This window comes from Nuphar pumila, unplaced genomic scaffold (genome assembly GCF_984573655.1).
Source record: "Nuphar pumila unplaced genomic scaffold, dmNupPumi1.hap1.1 HAP1_SCAFFOLD_1947, whole genome shotgun sequence".
Classification (NCBI taxonomy): Eukaryota; Viridiplantae; Streptophyta; class Magnoliopsida; order Nymphaeales; family Nymphaeaceae; genus Nuphar; species Nuphar pumila.
The window spans coordinates 16,132-27,006 of NW_028323802.1; the positions used below are offsets into that span (position 1 = coordinate 16,132).

General features: G+C 51.4%; 2 protein-coding genes across 2 annotated transcripts; both read right to left on the minus strand.

Annotated features, from left to right (window-relative positions):
• Positions 1 to 5,476: 5,476 nt before the first annotated feature.
• Positions 5,477 to 8,339, minus strand: LOC149808957 (uncharacterized). Its single transcript, XM_089995068.1, has 4 exons — positions 8,067 to 8,339; positions 7,632 to 7,963; positions 6,334 to 6,559; positions 5,477 to 5,890 (listed from the first exon to the last, which is right to left on the minus strand). Exons 1-4 carry the CDS (start codon positions 8,337 to 8,339, stop codon positions 5,477 to 5,479), a joined length of 1,245 nt encoding a protein of 414 aa, XP_089851194.1.
• Positions 8,340 to 8,382: 43 nt separating this feature from the next.
• On the minus strand, positions 8,383 to 10,631 carry LOC149808958 (uncharacterized). The gene is made up of 5 exons (XM_089995069.1): positions 10,547 to 10,631; positions 10,221 to 10,357; positions 9,353 to 9,532; positions 8,783 to 8,883; positions 8,383 to 8,557 (listed from the first exon to the last, which is right to left on the minus strand). The coding sequence occupies exons 1-5, from the start codon at positions 10,629 to 10,631 to the stop codon at positions 8,383 to 8,385; spliced, it is 678 nt and encodes a 225-aa protein (XP_089851195.1).
• Positions 10,632 to 10,875: the final 244 nt, after the last annotated feature.

The window sequence follows — 10,875 nt, forward strand, 5'->3', positions numbered from 1 at the left end:
TCGGCTAGCTGCCGGGACAGTGCAGACACCTGCAAGACGGAAACGCACACATATGACCGCATTGCCTAGTACCAAAGATGCAGATTTTTGTTATCAAAGTGTGCTCCTTTGGTGATCCGGGCTTCTCCAGGCTGTCTGGCACTTGCCACTGAGGGGATGGCAGCACTGACAAGTGCATGTGGAGCACGATGGGAGAAGGGTGTCGCCGTTGATTGCGCGTCTCTCGTGTCTACCTCCTTGTCACTTCCGTTTGCATGTACATCAGTGTTTCGTCAGACCCTCTGACTTTTCAGGTCCAGACACCCGCAAATTCACAAACTATCAGGATCAAAATGAGGGTTGAAACCCGTGCCGGCGAAGCACTGCTGTATATGCTCATCAGCCAATGCCTGTTCCCTCAGGTACCAGCCTGTGTGTGCGATCATGCCATCCCAATTGACCAAGCATTTCCTGGAGTACACTTGCCGTCTGAAGCGCGTTAGGCAAGGGCGAACGGTCACGGTAGCCCTGTGTAACTGGCACCTATGCCCCACCCTTGTACATGTTGTCATTGAGCCCACACTGCAGGCAGGCTCCCACGAGCTCGTGCGTGTGTACATCCGACAGAATGACAAACGTCGGCCTCAGAATTCACAATCCCATGCCAGAACAGCGGTATCTCAGCTCACCAACTATACTATTCAGTGTTTCGCCAGACCCGGCAGATTCGCTGTCCGGATGAACGAAAACTTGTGAATTCTTTAACAGAAATGGGGGTCGAAACCCTATCAGGCAAAGCACTGATGCTATTGCAAACGTACCAGCGCGGCCAAGGAGGTGACTATCAGGGTTGAGTATGAGAAATGGCACTCAGGGCACCAGGCGCTGTCTGCTTGCAGCCCATTTGTGCAGACATTGTGCGCGTGTGATTTGAAATTGGTGTGCATATCTTCAATCAGCCCCAAGACGTTGGCAGATGCAAAACTCTGTGGGCAAAACAGTGCTTCGCCAGACATGGTTCGGCTCCCATTTCTGCCCCGAATAATCTTGCATTTTCAGGGATACAGACAGACCCACCAGCAAACTGCCTGGCGATGCACTAAGGTATGATGCGGAGTCGCACTTCGGTTCGCAGAGTTTCCAGCTGGCTTCGCGCTCCGTCCCGCTCTTGCAGGAGCAGCGCTTTCTCGTTTTTGAATGTGCGTTCTGTTGCCTGCGCAGCGTCCTTGAGCGCGGCGATCTCGCGCATGAGCTTAGCGATCTCGTTGCTGCTGCTCTTGCTGCCCTCTGCTGCTTCCCGCGACAACTTGCTGATCTCGTCTCTCAAGCTCTCAAGCTGCGACCTCGCGCCGTCACGCTCCTGGAATAATTTTGTGAGGTCATTCCCAAGTAGTTCTTGGAGTTGCCAATGTCCATGTGGATGCGGTAGTGTTGTAAAAAGGTACATCATCATCATCATTCGCAATGAGGGAAAATCTTGCAGACACAAAGGCCTCCAAACTTGGCCCTTGCAACATCATCATGAATCCAGGGGGTGGAATAGGTCTTTGACACCGTGACTTTGTCGGCATATGACCATTCCCCGTCCAGTCCAACAACTCTGTTTACGACTACCCCCACACATCATGCGTATCGGCCGGCAATGCGAGTGCAGCTACAAGGCACGCTGACGTGCAGCCATCAAAATCACTTGGCATCCAGCCAATAGCGGAGAGCAATGCACATGCACTCATGCAGAGGTCCTCCTACCACCCAGCCCACAATCACCTCCTTGTTCGAGATTCTGACCTAGAGCTGAGAACACACAGAGAGGACTACAGGCAGACAGAAACCAGTGCAAAACAAACAAACAGCAAGGAGAATCGACCAACAAACAAGTTAAAACTCAGAAACCAACAGAAATCCCCGACCTGCTGAACGATAGGCAAGATCCCAATGAAGAGGGCTGTGCAGAATGCCGTTTGTTTTGAAGCGTCTGCTAAGCTATCCAGCATCACATGGACTGACCGATCGAGCACCCTAGAAAGAAACTCTCAAAAATCAGTAGCAACGGCAGGATCCAATAAAAAACACCACGCCGTAAAAATTCAATGTTGGTGTGAGCAGCAGTCGCACCTGTGTGAGGAGAACCTTGTCGTTCTTCAGCGTTCGAACGTCCTTGGCGTGCGCATCCACTTCCGTGGCCAGCTCGCTCTTCAGCTTGGCGACCTCCTTCTCAAGCGCTTTCTTGTCAGCCTTGAGGGCGCTGCTCTTCGCTTGCAGCTCCTTCTCCTTCGCCCTGAGCTGGGCCAGCTCGGAGTCCTTCATGGTCCCAACTGTCCGAAGCCGTGCCTCATCAGCCTCGAGACCTTTGAGCTTCGACCGGAGCGAAGCTAGCTCGTCATCGAGGCCCTTGCGCTCTCTCTCGTGCTTCTCCTTGTCTGCCTCGACGCTTCCGATCTTCTTCATGAGCTCTGTGTTCTTGAGCATGAGGTCCCGAACCAGGCGGTCCCCATCCTGCTTTGTGGAGAGTCCCACCGACATCTTGGCCGGACCGTTGCTACTTTGGCTGGCCGATCTGAAGCTTCTGTGGCCTATCGCCTGGGCCGTGCTACGATGCGCACATTTAACTGAGCGTTACCTCAGCAAGGCTGCTGTGTGATGATTACCGTTCCTATCCACACAGCCTGTCTAGCTATGATACTGGTGACGCTGGGCGAAGCAATGCTATGCGGTTCGGCACCATACTGACTTGCTATCTAACCCCTGGCTTGAGTCGTGTTCCTCAGAACATAGAGCACAAGAAGCATCATCTTGAATCTTTGTCTTCAACACGTGGCAATGGGAACGATGGAAGCGAGTGTGGAGGACAGAGGAGGCCTAAGGAGCTGGGATCCGGGAGAGATATCAGCCGCGAGATCATCAGATCGGAGAGTGTAGACAGCCTTGCTATACTTCGCCGGCGAAACCAGGGGTGCTGAGTGCTAACGGTCCCGACATGCGTGAGGCCACCTGCCTGGACCGCGACGAATTTGGACCTCCTCCCCCTCAGAATTAAGCTTTGCGGAGCTTGGGAGGGTGTGGATGCAGTCCTTTGATGCAGCAATCCACGTCAGCCTTACCTTGGCCTGGTTGACCTCGAGGGTAGGCACATCTCTAGGCACATCTCGCCTCTGCTATGCTTGGGATATCCTATAAGCTGTCATTCTTGCTACACGATGGGGCTTCAGTAGGTGAGGATTACTTGGAGGCCATTGCTTGAGTCCAGTGGGTGGTAGCTGGACGATATCCATGTCCGCACGCACTACATGTGTTGCTCGATGTCTGTGGTGAGAACCACAAGTGCCGGCGAAGTAACACAGAGGAAAATAAACCCATCGGGTATCAAGTCGTACTCATTATCACATCGTTAGTAATTGGAATCGTGAAACTCCCGAGACGGATGATGCCAATCAGTCGTTACGAGTATTATGTCTTGATGGGGAAGGTTCTGTGCCAAATGTACTATACTTCGATCACTTTGCCATTCAATCACTTTGCCAGAAATGTGCCTTCAGCCACCTCAAAGCACATCAAAGAAACACAAAAGAGGTGCCCCAACCTTTGTTCAAGCTGTGTTGTTACATGGACTGGGGTGTTTGGGAACATGCATCAGTGTGGGATGCACCATTGTCATGAAAGAACTGAAACATGGGTTACACTTGACCCTTTGTATTTGTTCGCTACAAGAGCACCACGATTATGAACGGCAACTATACAAATGAATGGGTATGGTGCTATGCCCTGCGGGCTGGAGTCCAGGCTTGAGGGTGCTTGTTGCAAGTGAGCATCGTGTGAAGCCCTGGGGTGATACATCCGAAGTTCAACCGCAGGACTGATTGGATTCTCGTCTGGAAACGTGAAATCATGTGTTTTGGACACGTGAATACATGTGTTCAGGGTTAGGGGTCAAGCATCAGGGGTTTGCCTACATAACCAGCGCAGGATACTGCCAGAACTTCCAGTGATTTGAATTCTGGAAGACATATTTTGCGTTACATGGCTCCCCTCCTGCATTCCTGTATCATGTATGAGAGTTTGAGGACGAGTTCTGGAGTTCAGCATTCGCCGGAAAAGGACACGGAGGGAATTAAACCTTGTCGAGCTGCAGGCGCGTCTCCTTGAGTTCAATTATTTTCTCTGATAGTCTGCCGCTCACTGCCTTGAGCTCGAGTTGTACTCCCTCGATTTCGTGCTGCAGGTCAGTTATGGCCTGTTGGCCATCATTGTGCTGCTTGCTGAGGCGCAAGATATCCGCTGCAGGGCCTGCGTGGAATGCAAAATTATTAAGTAGCTTGCTGATGCAGGAATGAGGGTTAAAAGATAGAACAGCACAATTTATTCCTGCGTCTTTCACCGCGGTCGGCCTGCACACACCTTTTGCTGTTCATCGGCAACTCCCAAGCGCTCCTCCAACTCCGAGCATAGTTGATCCTTCTTTTGAATGTATTCAGCGCTTGTGCTGACATCAACCTCCAGTGCTTGCAATTGATCAGTCAATTCGCTGATGTGGTTATCGCGCGTTGACAAAAGCTGTTCGACTTCCTCCACTCGCGAAGATAAAGTCTGCTCGAGGTTCCTGAAATGCAATCACGCGTGAAATGAATGATTTTTGGAGCTTGAATGAACAAGTTCGTGCCCGATTCGACGAAAACATCAGCCACGTCTCAGTGCAAGGAACTCAAGCTCTGCACACACCTTCATGACATAGGCGAATGAGCCGAATGGATGTACAATGTGTACGTGTATTGTTTTCAACTATCGTAAATGTCGGCTGACTTCTTGGCTGAGCAATTCTCGTGCTTGCCAACGCATTACAGCTACGAGGTAACAAAGCACACCTGGAGGCTTCGAGTTCGCTTTGGAGTTGCTGAATTGCTAATTTGGACTTGTATAGCAGACGGCCACGCTCATCTAACTCGGCAGTTGCCTTGTTCAACTGATCATTGAGGACTTTTTGCATCGTCAAATGCAAGTGGCATGGTGCAGCTAAATACTTTTCCGCGAATTTCTTACAATTGTCGGCTTACAGGATGCGCCAGTGATCAGATTGCCCTAACACTTGTTTCAAAGTCAATTGCCTGGTATGCTCACTCACAGGACCTATGCCTTCAATAAGGCACTGAACAAATAGCAGAGACGAGCTCACTGTGCACATACATGCCTTCCTGATGAGGACACAGGTGACGTTCGCCCTTGCCAGTGCTTGTCTACAACGTAAGCTTCCCAAACTTTGCCCGCGCAGGACAAGGCGCTTGAGGTGACCGTTTCACCTGAATGAGTGTTAGGGTACAGCATAGTGTCGGCATGTCTGGAGATAGGATGGCGGTCGTGCGTTCGTGCGCTTTTGCAGCAAGGTACTGCGGAACCAGCACTGTAGGCTATCAGGTATGCATTAATGATGTTGTCAGAGTTTCAGTGCGCATTTCGGTTCAATGCCCAATCACCGATCGATGAAATCCAGCGTTCGCATCCAGGATCACAAAGCCACAACAGATTGCACCAAATCTATGCACCAGTTCAGATGAGCGCGTAATTGACGAGCCGCAGGTAACTGCATGTCTCGAGGAACGCCAACGCGGTCTCTCAAGTACGAAAGGCTCACCACCACCGCGGCAGCGTTGCTCTCGCGTTGTGTGGCGTCGTCGCCCAGCCACTCTGCCGCCAAAACACTGCTTTCGGCCGAGTCAGTGTCCGTCAGGAGAGCTTGCGCCGTGAGCGCCAGGGCGTAGCTGACAGCGGGCGCGTAGTCCAAGTTTGGCTTGGCGTAAGGATCAGCAAGCGGCGCCGAGAAATGCTTGCCAGGAGTGCCCACGCCGCGCAATGCAAAGTTTGTCACGTTGGTATGGTTTGAAATGAGCTTCATCACAGCTTGCACCCTGTACTTCGGTGCCTGCACAAGAATGAGACAGTGATTCCCAGAAGAATACACAGGATCCAACAGTTGAACCACACCGCAAAAATGTAGTATCAGCCTTGTCTCAGTGAACAAGCGACAGGTCCAGACGATCTCGTTCACCGCCGCAACGTTTCTCCAGAGCCCATGGAATGTAGCCAACACTTCCTTGCAACTGTCACTAGTAAACAACGTGCAATGCCGGTTCGGCGCCAGAATCTTCCCGGTGTGCCCAGGATACGGATGATTAGACGAGTTGCGTCTGAAGCAAATGATGATGATGTATCTTTTTACAACACTACCGCATCCACATGGACATTGGCAACTCCAAGAACTACTTATCCCGCCGCAAATTATGCATAGCGAGTTCGGCGGATGTTCAATTTGCCATTTCTCATCTTCCACGATCAGCATTCCTTCTCAGATATGAAGAGACGTACCTCGCTGTCTTCGACGTTTGATCGTGGCTCTGGAGAGGTGGCGTCGAGGGGCGGTAGCGGCAGATGCCAGCTGACCCCGTCAGTGCCATTGATGGCCTTGGCGAACGCAACAGTGTCCTTTGCTGCATATCCAGGGCCGTACTGGGGAGGAATGTCGTGGCAATGCGTGTAATGGTCTGACTGCGTTGCCGAGTATGTCGACCTAGCTTCAAGAGCCTCGAACCACCTGCACACCACCAAGTTACTGACACCCAGACAGCGATCCTAGTGCGATTGAGCTGCCAGTCAATCAACACACACACAAGCAGGTCGGTGCTCTGAGGTGCGGTGCAAACATCCCAGTCTGTGAGGAACTTCCATCGGCTTGCATTTGCACGTAAGAGAGCATTGATGTCAGTGCTTCGCCAGCATGGGTTTCGACCCCCAGTTTTGTCCTGAAATTTGTTTTTTTGTTCCCCAGTATCTGAACCCTTAACATCAGAGGGTCTGGCGAAGCCCTGTTTAATGTGAGCATCGATCTTGCCACAAGATGGCAAGACTATCGCAAACGTGACGGCATCTCCTGTACCCTGCTCGAACAGAATAAAGAGCACATTCTTGGCATGCCTTTACCAAGGACCATTGCTCGCCAGACAAGGTGAGTTTTGGGTCTGGACGCCTGAGTGTATATGAATTTTGAGGACGGAATTGGCAGTCCCACCCCAGTCTGGCGAAACACCGTCCAGGACCAAGCTCAAAGCGGCAAACCAAAGTGCGACATCCTCTCCTGGGAAACGATACATTTGCGCCGAACGCAAATCGACTTGAGACACAGTAGATGATCGCTATATAGTGCCTTCATCAATCTGTAACGCTGCGCGAATGGGCCACGGTGTGCTAATTGACGCCCTTTTCAATGTTGGCGAGTAGCGTTGGTAGCATAGAGTGTCCCAATTTCCCTGCCGACCTCATGGAACAACCTTTGGAGCGACTTGATCTATAAATAGTTAATATACAGCGGCTTGATGCAATGATGGGCAAGAAGGAAGCTCACGCCATCCCCTATGCCCATGAACGTCTTGCGAACCTAGTTGTTGAAACTGTTGGCTTGTCTGGGGAAAGGAACCACTGGGAAGGCCCTGCCAATTCCGGCTCACTTCTGAACAGAAACTTGAGAATGCCGACAATGTGAATGGGTCAAGAGCAGGGCATTGCCAGAACGGGCTTTGACCCCCATGTTTGACCCAAACATTCATGTAATTTTGGGTATCTGGCCCCAAAAATCAGAGGGTGTGGCAAAGCACTGGTCAAGAGCCCACCTGTTGATGTTTGGCCAGGACCCGTTGCGCAGCTTAAAGCCCTTCCAGTACAGCAGGCTCGCGTTGTAGCGCTCCAGAAAGGGCACCCACATGAGGTCTACCATGCTGACGTCGCAGCCGAGGAAGAAGGGCCCCGAGGAGTCGACATTCGCTAGCGCTGCGTCCACCATGTTCAGACCCTCCTCGAAAGCCCTCCGCGCTCTGTCCTCTCCTCTGTCGTCCAACGGCCGAAACGTCCAACTGCGGTGCACAACTGCCTTGTTGCAGAGCTCACGCAATTTCGTACGTGCGAATGCTTCTCCCGGTGGATATTGCCTGATTAATGCCATCAGCTGTACCAAGAGTTTACCAATTTCGAGATTCAGCAGGGTGCTTGGAACAGTGATAAGAAAAGCCTTGATATCTCAAGACATACGCACTATGTGCATTACCTACCTTCCCTGACATTGAGACGCGCCGGGAATTAAAGAGTGATACAAGACTTCTTGAAGAAGGAAAGTCGCGCAGCAACTCTATCCAAGTACACCACGATACATCAAAGCCTTGGCTACAGAATAAAACAGAACCAACGCGCGTATACCGACCAAACAAAGAGGCGGCTACTTGCAAGCACGTTGACGGTTCAAATTCAATGAGCAATCCTCTGTTGTGAGGACCAACACCAGGTGCCCGGCGCATATTGTAGCGATCAATTGGGACAGACGCCATACACAGACGTGTCCTTGTCATAAGCTACCGGAATTCCTCGCAATCAAGGACTGCTTGCAGAAACATCACTGCCGTGCCACCCCAGGGCAGCGCAGATGAGGGATGTAACGACGAGTACAGCCCGAGTATGCCTCTGGCCCGTCAGAATGCAATGTTGCAGTGACCAGCTGACGACGACATGCTGCATGGTTACCATAGGCTCGAATGCAAGTTCTTGGCTGTGTCAACGCCAGTCAGCATGATTTGTTTTGTGAGAAAACTCTTACATGCGGCGTTCCTTCGCGAATGAATAGGGACTGAATGAAGAAGAGGAGAAAACTGGCACTTTTGACTTCGAATCGCATTATATCAATTGAAAACAGCAATTGAATGGACGAATTCAACAACCAGATTTAGACAACCAAGCACGATTGACCGGCACAGGGAGAGAGGCAGGGACGCACCGGCACCACAACCCGAAAAGGTCCCTCTCCAACCGTAGCAGTGCATTCGCAGCGTTGCGCAGTCGAGGCTCGCTCGGCAGCATCGGCCGCTCCGTGAATGTCTGCAGATCGCGACGCCGTGCTGAGCAGATAGCGCACTCATGTGATGCAGATTATGTATCCTGAGCTGTATCACTTCGAATGTGCTGTCCTTGTTGTTTATTGACTATTTCCTGCCAATATCTAAGTGATGTAATGATGTATCCTTTGTTCCGAAAAAACGCTGACGTTCAATGAGCTGTATCATTATGAATGTGCTGTCTTTCTCGCTTGTTGTCTATTTCCTGCCAATATCTATGTGAAGTAACGATGTATCCTTTTACCATGCTACCGCATCGACATGGACATTGCAGCTCCAAGAACTACGTGGGAATGTGGCGCAAACAATAGCGTAACAAGTTGGCGCTGTGGGAGGGACACATTGCAGGGCGAGGGTAAGAAGGACTAAAGGCTTTGCATGCTTAGAGAGGAAATGCACCGGTTCGAGAATGTTCATGTCCACTAGATTTTCGTGCTCGAGAGAAAATGCACCTGTTCGAGAATGTTCATGATGTCAACTGACTCGGTGATCACTCGACCATCCAGCTCAATGACCGGCAGCAACCCCGAGCTGACCTTTCGAAGGAACTCTTGTGGCTTGTCGCCGTAGCAGCGCATGTTGATCTTCTCTACGACGTACGGGATCTGCTTCTCCTCCAGCATGAGCCACACCTGCAAATCAGGACCCGTTGCACCACAGACTTGAAGTCAGAATTGGAAAGTCGACTGAAGACAAAACCAAACAATCATGGGAACTGGCCGGTTGCTTCATGACAGGGACACCGCTGGAGTTGTATGACTGGCTACTTTGGCAAGCTTACGTATTTCACATGGGTACGGGGCAAAGTCTTTGCCCCGTGCCCATGTGAAATAAATAAATCAATCTGGAGTCACATCATGTCCCCTCCGCCGTGCAACACGGCGAGAGAGACGCACCCAGGGGGCTTCGACCTCAGGCCCAGTCTCGCAGGCCTGAGGAACAGGCAGATGTAATGGGTGCCACATTGATATTCGACGTGACTCGCATTCCGGCGACGGCGGCCATGAAGCTCACACGCCGACTGGATTGAGGTTCTGGGTTCGGGACCAGTCGCTTTTGCATGTGGATGCACTTTATGAGGTGCATCCACAGGCATTGTTGAGCTGTTGGATCGAGCTGTTGACTGCCTTCCTGGACGTCCCTGTTAGACCTTTACACGGTCAGTTTCAACTCGAATGAGGGTCTTATGTGGGTATATGCACATCACGCAGTAGCAGGACAGGGTCCCGGTCAAATGCAAAATGTCTTCAAACCCCAGCGGGAGGCTTGATGCAAGTTGGATGCAGTCTTGTCAGCCGAGGGAGGGGAGGCGCGACGCACCCTCTGGCAGTAGGGACACCAAGCGGCGTGATCCCGGTACAACTTGACCCGGATGTCGTCCTCTGATCGTCCAAATAGGCGTTTGCGGGCGAATGGAGATGTTGGGCCGTTGATGAGGTCGACTTCTGCCGGAACGCCTGCGATCCCATGCGCTGATAGCTCTTACTCCACAAAGGTATGCTCATCACAAGGAGAAATGCATCCAAGCAATATCAGTGTAGGATTCATGCACCCTACGTATTGGTGGGTGGCAGCTCATCGTTTCTCGTGGCAATCGCCTAGGCAGTTCGAGGACATAAATGCATTAACATCGGCAATCTGCATACTGAGATTCCTAGCATCAGTTTGATAAAAGGTGCAAGGTTGGGTGCCCACGACAGAGCCAGCCAGTGCTTCAGCGGCCGAAGGCATAGCGGGCAGCTATCAAGACGTACCATGATTTTCTTGAGAACTTTTTAACAAGACTTCCAGGCCCGACCAATTCATTTTTGTGCTGGAATTAAGCTGGACACTGTGCCGTGTCACCCGATAACCCTTCTTGCGGAATGATGACCGCTGCGCAAACCGAGACAGACCTTTAACAAGCGAGTTATCAATTGGTTTGCACGACAACATGATTCTCCGCAATGCTCCGAGCTGAGAGGACAGACAGCTG